The sequence below is a fragment of the Hyla sarda genome, chromosome 4, assembly GCF_029499605.1.
Source record: "Hyla sarda isolate aHylSar1 chromosome 4, aHylSar1.hap1, whole genome shotgun sequence".
Taxonomy (NCBI): Eukaryota; Metazoa; Chordata; class Amphibia; order Anura; family Hylidae; genus Hyla; species Hyla sarda.
In genome coordinates, this window is record NC_079192.1 from 419,031,539 (window position 1) to 419,050,835 (window position 19,297).

General features: G+C 47.8%; 1 protein-coding gene across 1 annotated transcript in view; it reads left to right on the forward strand.

Moving 5' to 3' along the window:
• Positions 1 to 19,297, forward strand: part of LOC130267776 (protein mono-ADP-ribosyltransferase PARP12-like) — a 145,496-nt gene that overhangs the window by 119,397 nt on the left and 6,802 nt on the right. Inside the window, exon 12 of the mRNA XM_056517957.1 lies at positions 16,974 to 17,125. Coding sequence (XP_056373932.1) covers positions 16,974 to 17,125 — 152 coding nt within the window. The remainder of the gene's footprint in view (positions 1 to 16,973; positions 17,126 to 19,297) is intronic.

The following is a 19,297-nucleotide window of genomic DNA, read 5'->3' on the forward strand; positions in this document are numbered from 1 at the left end:
AGATGGGGTTACAAATTTTGGGGGGGCATTTTCTCCTATTTCTCCTATTAAAATTAAAAATGTGGGGGAAAACTAGCATTTTAGTGGAAAAAAATGTATTAACACATCCAACTTTAACATAAAGTCGTGAAACACCTGTGGGGTGTGAAGGCTCACTGTACCCCTTGTTACGTTCCTTGAGGGGCGTAGTTTCCAAAATAGTATGCCATGTGTGTTTTTTTTTTTTTTACTTCGGCGGCCCGGTGGGCTTTGGCTCCGCCCACCCAGGCCGCCGAAGCCTGCATAAGGGTGCGAACTAAGCCGCCAATCAGCGCTGTGCGCGCACATAAGGGGTTATTACAGGGCCAATCACAGAGCCCTTGCGTTTAGCACAGCCCCCTCTGGCCATTGGTTCAGAGGTTTTCTCATCTCCTCAGTAGTTCTCATGGGCATTGCAACATGCTAATCACAGCTGCCTTAGGGACACAGCTTGGTTGTGACTGTTCAGTTTTTGCTATAGCCCGTGCCCAGTACTGTTCCTCCCTCCACACAGATAACTAGCTCCTTAGTTATCTATTACACTTGTAAGGCTGTTACTCAAAAATGTCTGGTTCTGCTGAACCCACTTGTTCTGCCTGCACCACTACTCCCCCAGACCCCACCCCCCCACCCCTGCTATTTCTACCCCAGTTGCTCTTTAGACCTGGTGGGTTCAGCCACCCCTTAAACCTGGGGTTCCTCCCTCTGACTTGGCTCAGCTCTCCCACTCCGGGGTGACTGCCTTGGAGAGTCCCTCCTACATCGGCCCTCCGGAGGACCCGCTCTCCCCTTATACTGATGCTCTCGCAGCATCATAGGGGTGTTTCATCTGACTCATTCCCCGAGTCTTCTGACAGGCATGGGTGCTCCCCTCGCAGGCATCACCCCGTTACTCTGACCTGTAGCAAGCATTGCTCCCCCAGAGGACGCTCCCATGGTCGCCGCTTTGGCTCTCCAGACCCACGTACCAGGTCCGTCTCCCCCTCTTCCAGGGCCACCTCACACATTCCCATTCACCTGGTGAACTTGTGGATGAAGTTTCTGATTCGGCCTCCGACTCAGAGGACCGCAAGGATATGCCTGATGTGGTGTACTCATTGGTTTTGGCCATAAGAGACACCTTCCAGCTAAAGGACCCAGGAACTTTGGACATGGTCCAGAAGTTTCCTCTCATCGTGCCCGACCTCTTCCAGGGCTGCCTCCCCTTGTTCCCATTCAACTGGAGAACTTGTGGATGAGATTTCTGATTCGGCCTCCGACTCAAAGGAACGCACGGATGCCTGATGTGGTGTACTCATTGGTTTCGGCCATAAGAGACACCTTCCATCTAAAGAAGTCTCCTTTCTTGTTGCCCAACCGGCACCCAAGACTCTGACGCTGACTTTTACGCCCTGCTGGTATCCGCCTGGAGGCATCCTGACAAGAAGTTTCAGGAAACGAAGAAGGTTCAAGCGCGGTATCCCTTCGCCAAGGACCTCATTTCTCAGTGGACCTCCTCTCTAACTGTGGATCTGCAGGTCTCCCACCTCTCTAAGGCACCTACCCGGCCGTTTGCTGATGCGGCTGCCTTCAAGGATCCAGCCGACATGAAGGTGGAGACTTTGGCAAACTTTGCCTTTGAGACAGCAGGTTCTTCCTGCTTTTGCTTCGGCCTGGATGTCAAGGGCCCTTTCAGTATGGTCTCCCATCTCTGCCAGGATAGTCTTCAAGATCCCTCTGGAGGATTTATTTAATCTAGCTCTCCGATGCTCCGCAGCTGGAGATTTTCTGTGTTCTACTTCCATGCGCAGCCACTGTGCTGCCTTTGCCACAAGCTACCTGGTAGCCACCATCTCTCCATGTGGCTTAAAGCCTGGAATGTGGACGCCGCCTTCAGGAAGTGAGGTGACGGGCGGAAAAGAGTTCTTTATTACCTCTGGATAAGGCTCACGGAACCGCTTTCCGTCGTAAGTCCTCCTTCCGGTTCTGCGGCCCTTTGGTACCAGCAAAGGGTACCAACAAAGGGTCCAGCCAGGCGCCTTCACGGGAAGAAGGCTCCCTCCTTCTGGATCTGTCCCTCCCGGAGGTCGGCTATCCGTTCCGGACGTTTTGCGGCCCCATCAGGCACCCGTAGGCCTTCCTCAGTCTGAAGGGTCGCCCCCACCCGCCGACCTTTCTCGGGTGGTTGGTCACCTCTTACTCTTCTTGAATGCCTGGACCACGCACATTCAGGATTCCTGAGTCAGGGATGTGGTAGTCAACGGATAGAGGATTGAATTTGCTTCCCTTCCATGGGATTGCCTTTTTTCTTACCTGGACCCTCCGGTTCCCCTCTCTAGCGAAGGCACTTCGGGGCGCGCTCCAGCTCCTTTTTTATCCAGGGAGTAATTGTCCCAGTTCCTTCAGGGGAACGTTTTCAAGGTTTATTCCAACCTCTTTGTGGTCCCCAAGAAAGGCGTTTCTGTTCGCCCAATCTTGGTTCTCGAGTATCTCAGCCAGCATCTTCTGCTTTCCCATCCCGAATGGAATCTCTCCGTTCGGTGTTGGCGTCCCTGGTTCATGGGGAATTTTCGTTCCTCGGTGGACATCAAGGATGCCTACCTCCACATCTCATTTTTTCCTGGTCATCAGCGGTACCTCCGCTTTGCATTTCCGGATGGTCATTTTCTATTGTGGCTCTCCATTTCGGTCTGACCACTTCTCCGCGGACCTTTACCAAAGTCCTGGCGCCTGTGATAGCCCTTTTACGGACAACAGTTGTTTCCGTGATTCCTTACTTGGACGACCTCCTGATCAGAGCTCCAGCCAGGGCCCAGATCCTGGAGAGTCTTAGTCTCAACCTCCAGACCTTGTCTCACTTCGGTTGGATGGTCAATCGGGACAAGTCCAACCGCTATCCTGGGGCTCCAGTTCGACGCGGCCTCTGCCCACTTTCGACTCCGCCGAGCAATCCGCTGACTCTCTTATCAAGAGTCCGATGACTTCAGTTTCCATTCGCTTTTGCATGGATGTCCTGGGTCGATTAGTGGCGGCCGTGGAGGCCGTGCCATTTGCCCAGTTTCATCACCAACCTCTTCACTGGTGATTCTCTTCCGGTGGGACAGGTATCCATTGTTTCTCGACAGCAAGATCGTTCTCTCTCGACAGTCTTGTCGGTCCCTTCTATGGTGGCTTTGTTTCCCCCCCTGTTTTTTTCAGGGGCGCTCCTTTCTGCCCCTCCCTGCCAGTCTGTCGGGCTGGGGAGGGGTTTTCAGGGGCTGGTCGGTCTGGGGCCTTGGTCCCCCGAGAAGCCCTTTTCCCCTTCAACATGTTGGGCCTAGCGCAATCCTTTCTTTGCTTGCTTCTTGGGAAATTCCCTTCTGGGCGGAACTCAGGTTTCCGCCCATCTCAGCTATCTTCATTCCGGGCGTCTCTGGGATGTGGTCTTCTCGGTCGGTCCTCAGTCGTCCAAGGCGAGTGGTCCCCACATCTGGAGATGTTTGCAGTGATCTGCAACTCCTGGGGCACTCCAGGCATGGACCTCTCCACGTCCCGCCACAACCAAAGCGTTCCCCTCTCTTGGTCGGACTTTGCCCTACCTTATCTGTTTATTGGTCGGGCTTTGCCCTACCTTATCTGTTTCCTCCCCTTCCTCTCTTTTCGGGGCCGTGAGGAAACTCTCAGCAGAGGGCATTTCCGCCATTCTCGTGGCCCATCCTGGCCCCGGCGGGCGTGGTACATCGTCATGGTCAGGCTCCTGAACGACTTAACGCTGTGCCTTCTCTATCGTCTAGACTTCTTATCTCAGGTCTTCTGTGCCACCCCTATTTACCATCTCTGCTTTGGACGGCATGGCGGTTGAGACAGCGGTTCTGAGGACCTTTGAGGTTTCTCTTCCCGAGTGGTTCGCACCATGCTGAGGGCACACAAGCCTTCCTCTGCAAGATTTACCACCATACCTGGCGGTCTTATTTTCGTTAGTGTGAAACTCCTTTTTTTCTCCGGTCATGGTTTTCCTTCCCGACCCCTTTCCCTTTCCAGTTGGGGCTGGCCCAAGGGTTGGCTTTCAGCTCCTTTAAGGGTCAAAGGTTTGGCCCTTTCCATTCTTTTTCAAGGTCCTCTGGCGTTCAATTGTCATGTCTGAACCTGGTTAAGGGAGTGGCACAAGCTGCCCCTCCCCATCGGTCCCCTTCTTTCCCTTGGGACTTACACTTGGTCATAGGTGCCCTGCGAGGCGCCCCTTTTGAACCTCTCAGGGACATTTCTCTTTGCCTCCTTCCATGGAAGGTGGCATTCCTTATTGCTCTTACCTCTGTTAGGAGAGGTCAGAGCTGGCAGCTCTCTCCTGCCGTTCTCCCTCCCTGGTTGTATACCAGGACAAGTTGTTTTCCGTCCAGGTCCGTCCTTCTTACCTGAGATGGTTTTGATTTTTCATCTCAATGAGGACATCGTCCTACCGTCCTTTTGTCTGGCCCCTTATCATCCCTGGGAGCGTTTGCTCCACCACTTGGTTGTGGTGAGGGCTGTTTGGACTTGTCTCTCAGTCACTCTTTCATTTTGGCAATGCGACTCCCTTTTTTGTTTTTCCGCAAGGTCGTCGTACAGGACAACCTGCTTCTACGGCCACCATTTTTTGGTGGATCCGGTCTGCTATTTCGGAAGCTTACCGCTGCAAGGGAAAGATCCCACCCTTCAGGGTTTTAGCTCATTCCACCCGTTTTTCAGGGCATCCTGGGCACTCCGCTACGTGGCTTCGGCCTCGCAGTTCTGTAAAGCGTCCACGTGGTCTTCTTTGCACACTTTCACAATGTCCTACCAGATTCATACCTTGGCTTCAGCTGATGCTCCTCTGGGCCGTAAGGCGTTGCAGGCGGCGGTGGTCCAGCTGTCCACCAGACTGATTTCCTTACCCACCCAAGGGACGGCTTTGGTACGTCCCATGGTCTGTGTACCCCAATGGAGCCGATAGAGAAAAGGAGATTTTTATGCTTACCGTAAAATCTCTTTCTCGAAGGATCCATTGGGGGACACAGCTCCCACCCTTTTTTCTGGTGTTCCTATTTTAGTCATCTGTCCGAAAGTGTGTTCAGTTACCTTTTTCTTCTGATTGCTCGGACAGTTTGTGGTTTTCTCTTGACCTGTCAGTCTTCTCCTATTGCTCTGGGACTAAAACTGATTACCTCAGGTGCCTGTGGGCGAGCATACCCTGCTGGGAGGAGCCGACTTTTCTTGTTGCCATAGTGTCAAGCCTCCTAGAGACAGCAGCATACACCCCATGGTCTGTGTCCCCCAATGGATCCTTCGAGAAAGAGATTTTACGGTAAGCATAAAAATCTCATTTTTTTTAAATGTCAAACTTTTAGCTGTTGCTTTTAGAAGAAAGCATTAAGGGAATCTCCTTACTCCGGGAGGAGTCATTTGTATCCCAGCTATCTCCTTGAATTCACCGCAGGCTAGGTGAGGTCACATGTGCAATGTTTCAAGGGCCGTCGCCCTCATTCTCAAGCATAGTGAACGTATCCCATCACCACTTTACATTAACATTAAAATTAAGTTTCATTAATCCCATGAGGTTAGAGTGTGTTTAATTTCTGTATCCATGATACTTTTGCAATAGCCTTTTTTTTATTTGTTCTCTATTTGCACTTTCCTCATTTTCCAAGTATAAGCCTTCTGAGCTCATCCACATTATGCTTATAATAGCTTAAGTGTCTCAAATATCTCTCTTTTCTTTATTATCCCCTTCCGTTGTTTTTTTTATATGTACGAATAGCACTTTTATTTTCATTAAAGAGGTACTAAGACATCTTATCCCCTATCCAAAGGATAGTGGATAAGATGTCAGATTGTGGGGTTCAGGCGTTGGGGAACCCCACAATCTTTCATGCAGCACCCACCTGTATGACCTGCACGCAGCACTGGAGGCTCCGTGTCTGAAACCTTACAACCACGGGGACGGAGTATCGTAAGGTCATGACTATGCCCCCTTGTGACATCACGCCCCGCCCCCTCAATGCAAGCCTATGGGAGGGGGCGTGATGGCCTCCAGAGCTGCGTGCAGGTCACACAGGTGGGTGCTGCATGAGAGATTGTGGGGGTCCCCAGCAGCAGGACCCCCACGATCAGACATCTTATCCCAAATGCTTTGGATAGGGGATAAGATGTCGTAGGGTCGGAGTGCCCCTTTAAGTCTCTGTTTAATAGGTCTCATGGTTTGTCTACATAAGCTTTTTCAACTGGACACTTCAATAAATATATTACTTGAGAACTATTACAAGAATGGCATTCTTGTAGTAGTTCTCAAGTATTGTATTAAAGGGCTTTAGAGCTGTTAGACTGTGTTATAAATGTATTTAGGGGCTTATTTCATTGCGAGTTGACGTCAAACCCCGCCAAATTGCATTAGCATTTTAGAAAAAGCTTGGAAAAAATGATGCGTGAAAAATTTTCAAAGGTTCACTCATCACTATGTTTGGTCTAGAAAATGTAAAGGTAGAATGAATGGGCCGCACTCACCGGATTCGGGTACAAAAAGCAGTTGTGTTCTTTATTTTCTATAGGTGCTGTAAAATCACATAACATGGCAGGGCAAGACAGATGCCATTCAGCTCATTCCTGGGTGACAGCTGTTGCGCATGCTCATGCAGCTTCATCAGACCCTGCCCTACTCCAAACACTTCACCGTTAAATATGTCCAGCTGCCGCCTCCTCTCCTGTGTCTCAGCTCTGAAATGTAAAAGGCCAGTACGCCCATAATTACTGTTGCACCTGACACAACATTATAAAGTCCCTGCACCTCCCACACTTCCCTGCCGGATCTTCAGTGCCCCTAGCCTGAGATTAAGCGACCCTTACAGCCTGTTAGCCTACCGGTGTTTCCAGACCTTCCGCTACATTATTAGACTCCGCACCTTTGCCGCCTGCCTTGACCTTCTGCTACGTTTGACTACGCTACAGCCTCATCCTTTTGTACCTCACCTTGCCCAGCTACCAGTGTGGTCGAGCCGTATCGGGGGGTAGCGACCTGGGTGTCGCCTGCCACAGCAAGCCCATCCTACCTTGCAGCAGGCTTTGGTGAAGACCAGTGGCACCTTAGACTCCGCTCCCCAATACGGTCAAAGTCATCAGCCACACTGGTAGAGGATCCACATCGAGCTCCGTTACAGCAAGATCCGGCCATGGATCCTGCTGGGGTTTCTCTGCCTGATCCGGATCTCGCTTCCATCATGGCGCTCCAGTCCCAGCAGTTGGCCCAGTAGGCACAGCAGTTGAGCCACTTATCCACCATGATGCAGCAGTTGCTAACTGCTCAGTAGCAACTGTCACAACCAGCCTCAGAAATTATGTTTTTCACTGCCAAACTGAGAGTGTGATCTAGATCATCATCTAAAGTCTTAATGTGGACAGTGATGGATTTCATGTAGATTTCAAATTTGAGAGCGGTGACCTGAAACTCAACAGCCTTTAATTGAAATTTGAGTGCGTTGATAAGCAGCTGAAGCGACTCTAGAGTCTCGTACTGTTCTGGTTCCTCACAGCTTCTAGCCTGTTGGCGCACTCTGCGCCTTTTCCCGCGCTGGGCTATCTCTCTTTGTTGGTTTCTGGCCCTAGGCTCCGACAAAATGGCCGCCGCGGCACCGAGGGCTTCGGTGGGCGGGGCCTCTGGATCATATGCGTCGTGATGTCCCGCACTGACTTGTAGCTCCACAGTACTATTCGCCTCCCCCCTTACTTTACATGCGCACTTCCTCCACACAGCACCGTGCGTGCAAACCCCTTACTCCCGAGTTTAAGTCACAGTACATTAATAAAGTTCCCTTCTTAGAGGGGAGTACACTTTCACTAGTGGCAATAGTAGGCACACACCCGAATCCTGTTCGTGCAATGCCAAAAAGGCTTTGTGGTAGCCCTTGGGGGGGGGGGGGTGTATGGTAGTGGTCATATGGTATAGGTATAGAAGGGGTTAATGTTAACCCTAGAGTTTGTGACGCCAGGCTGAGGGCTGGTATGCTGAATCAATGTTCCGGCCTATCGCCGCCCTTCCCAGTAACGATAGGTGCATAAAATAACTGAAGGTCCACAAAGAGATTGAACTTGAACGTGAATAACTTTTTACTGAAGTGCTTGCAATATTCACGGCACAGTAACAGTCTCATAGTTGTAGCGGACCTTGAGCTAGATATACAGTCTCTGAATTTAGGGAGAGATTTGCAGATCTGTCCGGATTTAGGGGAATTATTTGGTCCGGTGATGCTTCAGAGTGTCTGGGAATTGATACACTCTATAATTAGATTGTTCAGCCGTCGCCGCAAGGCTCAGGCCTAACTCACTTCAGGCCTAACTCACTGCGATAATTGCTGCACAGATCCTTCTCTCATGACAGCCCACGAGGTAAGAGAGCGAAACATGGCCGCCGCTCCCTTATATGGGCAGGGGGCGGGGCGGATCTGATTGGTCCGAACATCTGCCATTCACCATTACATGGTGTAATGGGATTGCTTACGTCACAGGGCCTCCAATACCATAGAGTTCACCTAGTCACATGACCCGCAGGTCCTGCAACGCTATGGAAACAAGTAATTAACCATTTATTTACAGATATATCATTATATTTACATTAACCTTATATAGACCCCTGGTCTATTAGTAGAAATAGAGGCGACAAGGGATTAAATAAGTGACAGGGATCCCTATATCCTAGGGACTCTGGCTATGGGGACCCAAACATACATAGGTACCGTATATGATGCGGTACCGGGACACCACACTTGCGTATAACATTGTTCATATTAGTGTTGGTAAAGGAGAACGTAGAGCGTGGCGTACTGGAGCTAGACTCTTGTCTTTTTGGATGCAACAATTGGTTTCTAGGGACAACGGCAGCTCTCTCAAACGCAGTTTCTATGACTCTATTAGGATATGCTCGTTCCTCGGATTTTTGGACCACGGACCACCATCTCAGGGAGAACTTGCTGTCCCTTTAGAAAGAGGACCAGGAGAGGTGGCCGTAAGAGGGCGAGAACCAAGAAGAGGGCCATACAGGAAGAGAAAGACTGCGACCTGGAGAGATCAATAGTTAAGACTAATGTGATTAACATCTCGCATGTGCCCTTACCATCTAATGTCACATCTCTCCTTTCCAAGGGTCTTAATCTGGGCCTTGTGGAATCATTTGATCCCGTGCAGTTTCAGATAGACCTTTTCAAAGGTATTTGAAAATTAAAACTTCATAAATTCTTCAAGCATCAAAGCCTTTAGAGAGGTGCGTCCTTCCTGAGGGAGAGAGCCCAGCCACAATAGGCCCACTAGGGTTCAGCCCAATTGACAACCTGAGTGATATGGATAGACAAGTCTTAATAGACCTGTGTGAATTGACAGGAGCAGAGCTTAATCCTAACAGTGACCCCGATGCGCAGTACTCCACGTTCAGGGGTGGTAATTCTTCGAGGTTTGTTCCTACTGCCCTCCCGGGGAGTCCACTGAACGTCTTCGAGAGAGCAGTGTTGCAGGATGTCAAATCCTTGATTTACCCTAAGAAGGTGGATAATCTGCCCAGAGGGGAACTACAAGCCCTAGCATGGCTAGAGAGTAGGAGCGATCTTAAGATATGTAAAGCGGATAAAGGAGGGGCCACGGTAGTGTTGTCTCTTCAGCACTACCGAGATGAAGCCCTGAGACAGCTTCAAAACCGGACAGTTTACTCCCCCCTTTCCATTAACCCCACATGGGCTACCATCAAACAACTTAGGTCGCTCCTGCGAAATTACACAGATAAAGGCTTTCTATCCCGTAAGTTCGCAGAAAAATTGATTCACGATTTTTCAAGGTTCCCCACTTGGTACTGTCTTCCCAAGGTACACAAGTTGCAGAGCCGACCCCAAGGCAGACCTATCGTTGCGGGTATCGGCTCTGCGACATAACCCTTGTCTAAGTATGTGGAATGGCTGTTGCATCCCATCCTGCTATACACTCCCACCTATGTAAAAGATACTGGGGACCTACTGCGTCAATTGGATGACATTGCGTGGCAGGATGGGTTCCGACTAGCTTCCTTGGACATTGAGAGCCTGTACACCCACATTCCGCATGATGCAAGTGTGCAGGCTGTCACTGAGATCCTTGAGAGCACCGACAAATCTCCGCTTTTCATAGAATTCGTGTTGGATGCTTTGAGGTTTATTTTGAAGCATAATTCCTTCAGATTCGAGAACAGATGGTATCGGCAGGAGAACGGCACTGCGATGGGCTCGCTGGTCTCCTGCACGTATGCCAACCTGTTTCTCGCAGTCTTCAAGAGGAAGTGGATTTTTTCTGATCATAACCCCTTTATAAGACATATAAAGTGTTTCCTCCGTTATGTTGACCATGTGCTGGTAATTTGGGAGGGTACTGAGCGGACATTTCAACAGTTCGTTCAGTACCTCAATGAACAGAATCAAGAAAATATGTTATTCACTTATTCTTTCGGTGGGGACTCCATTGAGTTTCTAGACGTCAACATTAGAGGTATTTTCCGGAAAGCTACCTCTAAAAACGCCCTTCTCCACTATACTAGTTCTCACCATGAGCATTGTAAAAATGGCATCCCTTATTCGCAGTTTCTGCGCTTAAAGGGGTATTCCGCCCCTAGACATCTTATCCCCTATCCAAAGGATAGGGGATAAGATGTCAGATCGCCGCGGTCCCGCTGCTCCGTCCCCCGTATCGCCCGTCATTACGCACAGAGCGTAATGACGGGCGATACGGGGGACGGAGCAGCGTGACGTCATGGCGCCGCCCCTCGTGACATGACGACCACCACGCCCCCTCCCATAGACTTGTATTGAAAGGGGCGGGCCGTGACATCACGAGGGGCGGAGCCGTGACGTAACGATGCTACCGCCCATCATTACGTGCAGAGCAAACTCGCTCTGTGCTGTAATGATAGCGCGGTGCCGCAGCGGGGATCCCAGGGGTCCCCAGCAGCAGGACCGCGGCGATCTGACATCTTATCCCCTATCCTTTGGATAGGGGATAAGATGTCTAGGGGCAGAATACCCCTTTAAAGCGTAATAATTCTTATGAGGCAAACTATGCACAACAAGCAGAGGGCCTGAAATACAGGTTACAGGAACGAGCATATCCTAATAGAGTCATAGAAACTGCGTTTGAGAGAGCTGCCGTTGTCCCCAGAAACCAATTGTTGCATCCAAAAAGAAAAGAGTCTAGCTCCAGTACGCCACGCTCTACGTTCTCCTTTACCAACACTAATATGAACAATGTTATACGCAAGGGATTTAATGTCATACTTAGTAGATAGATTTCGAAAAACATGGCTCATTGGCCATTCTGGTATGCTGCACCTTCAGGGGGGTCCCCAGCAGATGAACAAGAGAAGGCTAGTGCCATGGAGTCTGAGGGGTCGGCAGTGCAGGAGGGGTGGAAGAAAAAAACTTTAAGCTAATGAAGGAAGATGCCAAGAGAGGAGAAAAATCCTGCAGGAGAGTGGTGAGGTAACTCCTGTCTGCGTGCATGAGCCAGCTGGCTCTGTGTGTATGGCCTCTGCTCCAGCGGTTACCATTCAACAGTGTGGCCGGATGAGAAAGCCGGGAGAACCCCTAGGGAACCTGTGGTAGTGGGGGTCATGGAAAGTTAGGAGAATGAGGCATCCAAAGGTGAAACAGGAGGTCCAGCTGCCAAACAGCCAGGGACATCAGAGTTTTCCAAGAAGGCTTAAGAGCATGACCCCAATGCCATCTTGAATGGAGAGGGAAAGGAGCAGAGCACTCTGAGAGACGGTAGTGGAAAAGTGTGTTTAGCAAGGGTTGTGTTTTTTTTCGGGTTTTCTGATGACCTTTATTTTCCAAGGGGTGGGGAGGGAGGCTCAAAACGAGCAGTTATTCAGAGCAGGGCCGGACGCTGCAGATACACATATGTCACTTTATCCTGCACTAAGCCATGTCAAGAGAAATTAGCTGATTATCGGCTACCAGCACGAGGGGGGGCAGACAAAAAATAAATGCAAGTGCCCAAAGAACATTAGCTATGCCCAGTACACTATGTGATTATTGCTCAGTGGCAATATCTACAACAAAGTCCCATGGGTTAACATCTCTGAGGTTCAGGTAGAAACTGGCACTCCCCCAAACTGGTAGCCAAGAGGTGCTATGAGCCGCCCTAATCCGTGACCCTCCAGTTGCTATAAACCTATACATTTCTTTAACTCTGGATTGAAGGAGATCAGCACTTGTCTGCCAATGGACGGACGCCTCCTTGCTAGACATGAGATCCAACTTATAATGATTGATGAAAGTATCTGAAGAAGGCAAGGTCGCTGCACAACAAACTTGATGCATGGAGACTTGTGCTAGGTTGCACTTGAATAGGACATTCTTGGCCAAGGATGGAATAACAGGAACTAATAACATCTTTTACACATCTTAAGAGGGATGTTTTAGAAGCAGACTTTACTTTCTTAGGACAAACAAATTGAAGAAAAAGACATTTGGATAATCTGAAGATTTGTTTTGCTAATATAGCAAAGAACTGCCCTTTTTACATCCAGCGTGTGCAAAGATGTCTGTAGATTATCTCCAGGATGAGGAAAACACATCTGGCAAAAATACTTTGGGGAGGGACATCACCCTGTCCAATCCCCAAGGTCTCCTGTTCCATTGGGCAAGGATGTCCAGTTGCAGAGGTCTCATGTGCGCTCTCCCCCCACGGAACCGCATCCAGAGCAGAGGTCATCAAGCCTAGTACACACATTGATAAACGCACCATCATATCTGAACTGCTGATCAGTCTGGCAATCTCCGAAGTCATCTTGTGGATCCTGTCTTCTGAAAAGAACAACCTCATTGCGGAGGAATCAATCCTGAATCCAAGGAACTTGTCTAGTGATGTTGGGGACAGATGAGACTTCTGAAAATTCACAAGAAATCCGTGACTCTCCAATACTACTATGGTGATTTGGATGTGATGAAGTAGGAGATCTCTGGAGTGGGCAAGAATCAGCCAATCATCTAAATAAGGAATCAGATTCACTCCTTGAAGTCTGAGATGAGCTGCAAGGACCACTGCCACTTCGTGAACAACTGGGGAGCTGATGACAAGCTGAACTGGAGACACATGAATTAAAGTGTACCTGTCGTCAACAAAAACTTTTTATATAATGTAGATAATACCATTGTATGTATATTTGTAATGTACATTGGTTAAAAAATGTGTATATTTTTGTCCCTGCAGCTATTGCCTGTGTGTCTCTATGAGGAGTCCAAATACAGAAAGTGTGGGTGGGCAGCAGGACAGTGTGCACGGAGGCTCTCTAACATGCTCCTGGATCATATATCAGGATGATTGATAAGCCAGGAGTCTGCACAGATCCCTTCTTGTCCCCCACTCTCCTTCTTTTTTTGGACTCATCATAAAGACACACAGGCAATAGCTGCAGGGACAGCATTTTTTTCACCCAAAAATGTACACACTTTTTAACCAATGTATATTACAAATATACATGTAATGAATGGTATTATCTACATTATATAAAAAGTTTATATAAAAACCCTTAGGCTTGTCCCCTACTGGTGGTGACTTCTTTTTAAAAGAGGAAAACTGAGTGTGAGCCTGACTCTGTTGTCTTTTTCTCTGTGCAGAGCTTCTTCGTTCTTGAGGAGATGATCTGAAGTATTTCTTACCCTGCCGAAATTATGACGTCTTAGGTGCACTGGGAAAAAACTTCCCCTATCCTTATTCAGGACGAGGAACAAGAGCAAGCTACTGCAGGAAGAGTGGTACCTGGAACGGCCTTTGGGGGGGGGGGGGGGAGCTCGCTCTTGTGGCAGCTGGTCCTATGGCAATTCTCCTCCCCTTGGAGGGCAACACCCCTGCCGAGGCCCATGTTAGTAATGATCCTTCCACAGGTTAACCTACGTAAACATTCTTACGACTTTTACTTCATCTTGATGGTTAAGTTTGATCGTCTTCTCGGCGCTCCGCCAGGGCAGTCGTCAGGAACAAAATTGCAATCCCCAATCCCTATCACGAACAGGGTTCAGCGAGTTACCCGCACCTGTCGGTGAAGGGTAGACACACGCTGGTCCGTTCAGTGTAACACACGTGCAACCCAGACATCTAATGGGCAATTAATTGAAAAAATAGTGTTTAACACTGTATAAATTTACAAATTCATTTATATCAATTAACATGGAAAATAAATCAATGTTATGTGGTAAAAAAAACATAAGCCGTTAAGCCACATTTGAAGACTAGCTCCTGATCTGGAGTAATGTTTACAGAAGATAAAATTACAATGTTCAAACCATCATTAGTAGTCGCATATTCGTCTATTGATGAGTTACCCTCTCGTCCCCTTGATTCACGTTTTCCCCCATCAAACCACCACACTTGATGTTCTTTCTCGTAGAGTCTTCACACCGAGACGCAATAAGCAACTTGCAACTGGTTACAATATTCAGGTTTTTCAAAGGAAGTTTGTCTCGTTGCGGTGTTTGTCCATTTGCTATACAGACCAAAGAATTATTTCATGTTGGTAAATCATGCAGTTATTTCATTAAGAGACATCCTGGATTTATCCCCTCAGTACCTAGCCCTTTCATCGAAACTCCCTGTCATTCTTAATACTTCTGTGCCTACATGCTTTAGTTTAGGAGTAAGTAAGGACTCTCTATTGCTCTTCAGAGCCCAAAAGTATGCTTTTTTAGGAACCTTTTTATGGTATCCCCAATTCTATACTTGCAGTTCTATTGCCCTCTCTTTGAACTCACCTATGTTGGTACAAATAAGTTGAACTCATAGATATTGGCTTGTCAGAATCCACCACTTCAGTGGGAGAGGGTGGCAACTGTCTCACAATAAAGTAGGTGTTACGCCAAGCTCCGGGTCCCTGCTCCTCCCCGGAGCGCTTACAGCCTTCTCCTCTCTGCAGCGCCCCGGTCAGACCCGCTGACCGGGAGCGCTGCACTGACATTCATGATGGGGATGCGATTCGCATAGCGGGACGCGCCCGCTCGCGAATCGCATCCCAAGCCACTTACCAGTCCCGGTCCCCGGCTGTCACATTCTGGCGCGAGCGGCTCCGCTCTCTAGGGCGCGCGCGCGCCAGCTCTCTGAGATTTAAAGGGCCAGTGCACTAATGATTGGTGCCTGGCCCAATCAGTCTAATTAGCCTCCACCTGCTCCCTGCTCATATAACCTCACTTCCCCTGAACTTCCTTGCCGGATCTTGTTGCCTTGTGCCAGTGAAAGCGTTTCTTTGTATGTCCCAAGCCAGTGTTCCAGACCTCTTGCCGTTGCCCCTGACTATGATCCTTGCTGCCTGCCCTGACCTTCTGCTACGTCCGACCTTGCTCTTGTCTACTCCCTTGTACCGCGCTTATCTCAACAGTCAGAGAGGTTGAGCCGTTGCCGGTGGATACGACCTGGTTGCTACCGCCGCTGCAAGACCATCCCGCTTTGCGGCGGGCTCTAGTGAATACCAGTAGCAACTTAGAACCGGCCGCCGGCACGGTCCACGCCAATCCCTCTCTGACACAGAGGATCCACCTCCAGCCTGCCGAACCCTGACAGTAGGGTATTAGTTGCTGTGTGTGTATATATATATATATATATATATATATATAGTCTCCATTATGTGATTATCTGGAGTCACCTTGATTTTCGAGAGTCAAGAAACACCAGTACAGTACAATTTATACAATAGAAGGTTTGCAGCAGAACACTTGGTTGAAAATGTAAGACTCCTAGCTCATTTTTTAAACAATGCATGTCCCCCTTACAACATGCTAAGATGGCCTCATTTCGGATGGGACCATAAACAGGCTCCCTCTACTCACTGGGAATATAACCTCTGACTAGGTGACATGCAGGATCCCCTAACAGTTTAAAAAAAAACAGGGAGGGGGGCAAGGCTTAAGAGGGCGCCACTTCCCCTTTTCTTCATTGCAAGTTTTATACAACTCATACTATATATGAATTTCAAACCCAGTGAATTATGATTTAGTGCAGAGACAAAATGAACACCTGACTCGTCTGTAGAGGTCTGAATAATGAAGATGTCGTCTACGAACCGGAGCAACGTTAATGTAGCTGGTCCCTGATGACATATCTTCTCAAAGACATGTTGGTCCTCATACATGCCGAGGTACAGATTACAGTAACTGGGGCACATAGACTCCCCATTTCTGTACCTTGCTGCAGGTGGACTTGCAACAAAAAAAAAATATTCTTGCCAGGAAAGAAGATAGTAGTCCCAAGACAAAATTATTATGCAAAAAGAACTCCACTGCTCTGCAACTTTTTCTATGTAGAATAAAAGAATAGAGGGCCTCCACATCGAGGACAGACAAAAAGGGATCCCCCTTGATGTGGAGGTCCTCCTACCTTTTTAGCACATCCGTCGTGTTCTCTACATACCATAGTAAAGCATATAAAAAGGGTCTTAAGATACCGTTGATGAATTGGCTAAAGCCCAGGGTGAGATTATTAAGACCAGAAAACAATCAGACCAACTTTTATGGGTGGATTCCCTTCGTGAGTTTTAGGGATGCTATAAAACCAAGCTATATTAGAAGAGTCTGACTTCATGTACTTAAACTCTGTTTCACCTGTTGCCCTTTTTGAAATTTGCATTAACTCCTCATTGAATTGTTTTGTGGGTTATTTCTGAAGCTTTTTATTACCTGTTATTTAGGATTTCATGGCACCTCTTCATTTGTATTGTATATAACACTATATAAGGATTATAAGAGGTGGCCCTGGATTGTAATACGACAACTCATGGAGGCCCAATCTCCCTTCACTATAGGTGGGGGACCCTACAGAGAGAGGATGACCCTGAAACAATACAGATTGGTGATGCCCCATATCATGTGACCCCTGGAACAATAGTGATTGAGGATGCCCCAGGATCATTGTGGCCCTATCTGCTTTCTTCACTATGGCTGGGTTACCCTTGATGGTTTACTCCTTGTCATGTAATGTTGTTTCTCTCATTTAAGGCAAAAGGAACAGATGAAAAATAGAAATCAGGGACAAGACGTGAAGGAAATGCGACTGTTTCACGGCACAGACACGGCACACATAGACGCCATCTGCAATCAGAACTTTGACTGGCGTCTCTGCGGCACCCATGGCACTGCTTATGGACAAGGTAAGAAGGAACATGTACAGGGGGAATCTGATTGGAGGGCTGTACCCCATGACCCAGAGGGACATTGATCCTCAAGGAGGCCTTTGATCTACCTGCATTCATTTGTGTTGATGTCTTTTAAGGGGTATCCCCATCTCCTTACTCTTGTCTCTGTGTAGACCATGGCAGCATAAATAGGTTTACATTTATCTTCATTTAGACAAATTGCCTAGTTCTGTAGATATCTCTTCTTATCTCTCTAGTTTTTTTTTGTTTTTTTAAGCTGTATGTTTATTGAAAGGATTTTTAAAGTACATGTAAGTGAAATAACAGCATCCATAACAAGCATTAAGCAAGAACAAGTAAAAAAAAAGACAATAATACTTAATAGCAAATATGGTTTTGTCAAATAAAAAAAGGAAATAACAAAGCAGGTCCCAGAGGGAACACTAAGCAAAAACCAACCAAAATGATAAAGCATTGAGAAAACGGGAAGTAGTGCATAGAGCAATGCAATCAATACAAAAGAAGAGTCCTATTTATTGCACTGTATGGCAGTACACCTGAGCTTCTATGCTCAGAAACGTGTTGTGTTTTGTTCTACAATAAAAACGTTCTTGTGATATTATCTATCACAGCCTGACTGGTGGATTGCACTGCATTGACGTTTTTTCTTCCTTAAAGGGGTACTCGTCCCCTAGACATCTTATCCCCTATTTAAAGGATAGGGGATAAGATGTCAGATCGCGGGGGTCCTGCCGCTTGGGACCCCAGGGATCTTGGCTGCAGCAACCACCTCAACGGCTTCCGGCAACGCTGGAGGCTCTCATCCTAACGTCTCACGACCACGGTTACAGAAGATCGTGACGTCACGACTCCGCCCCGTGTGACGTCATGCCCCGCTCCCTCAAATACAAATCCATGGGAGGGGGCGTGATGGCTGTCACGCCCCCTCCCCTAGACTTGCATTGAGGGGGTGGAGCGTGACGTCACACGGCGGTGGAGACGTGACCTCACGATCTTCCGTAACCGTGGTCGGGAGCTGAAGCGTCCAGCGTTGCCGGAAGCCGTTGAGGTGGGTGCTGCAGCCGAGATCCCTTGGGTCCCAAGCGGCGGGACCCCCGCGATCTGACATCTTATCCCCCTATCCTTTAAATAGGGGATAAGATGTCTAGGGGCGGTGAAAAACAATTTTTTATATCAACTGGCTCAAGAAAGTTAAACAGATTTGTAAATTACTTCTATTAAAAAATATGAATCCTTCCAGTACTTATCAGCTGCTGTATACTACAGAGGTAGTTACGTCGTTCTTACCAGTCTGACCACAGTGCTCTCTGCTGACACCTCTGTCTGCCTTGGGAACTGTCCAGATTGGGAGCAAATCCCCATAGCAAACCTCTCCTGCTCTGGACAGTTCCTGACATGGACAGAGGTGGCAGCAGAGAGCACTGTGATCAGACAAGCACCTAGATGTGTGAAGACCACACCAAACAAAGACCCCCAATAAAATCAAAGTAATAAAGATAATAAATGAATGAATAAATGTATAAAAATATATTTTTTTATTATTGTAATAAATTCATATAAAATATGTTATACATACAGGACAATATTGTTTATTGATAAAAAAAAAAAAATAATGCTAAAATGAAAATAAAAAGTGGGTGAAGTATCTTGGGATAAAAGTATATAATGTAGCTGTGTAATGGACTACTGGTCAGCTGCTGATGGCGCAACCAATGCAAAGGGAGGTGAACAAAGTGTTCAAGTGAGTGCGACTAGTGAAAAAAACAACACTTCATAGAAAATAGTGTATATTTATATAACATAATCACTTAGTAGTGGAAAACCAAACATAAAGTGCATGAAGTGCAACACAAATAGCAGCAATGGTCAATCAAGGATGATTAAGCCGCTCCGGTGAAACACGTTGGGGTGTGGTGTGGTGCCTGGGGTGAATCCTGCCTCCCCATTACTGGTCTGTATCTTCTGCTGCTATCTTATCCTTTTTTGCTTCTACACTTTGTCCCACCATTGCTGCTATTTGTGTTGCACTTTATGTTTGGTTTTCCACTACTAAGTATTGATTTTGTTCTCCTCCCCTTGCATTGTTTGCACCATCAGCAGCTGACCAGTAGTCAAAGCCACATTATATACTTTTATCCCAGGATACTTCACCCACTTTTTATTTTC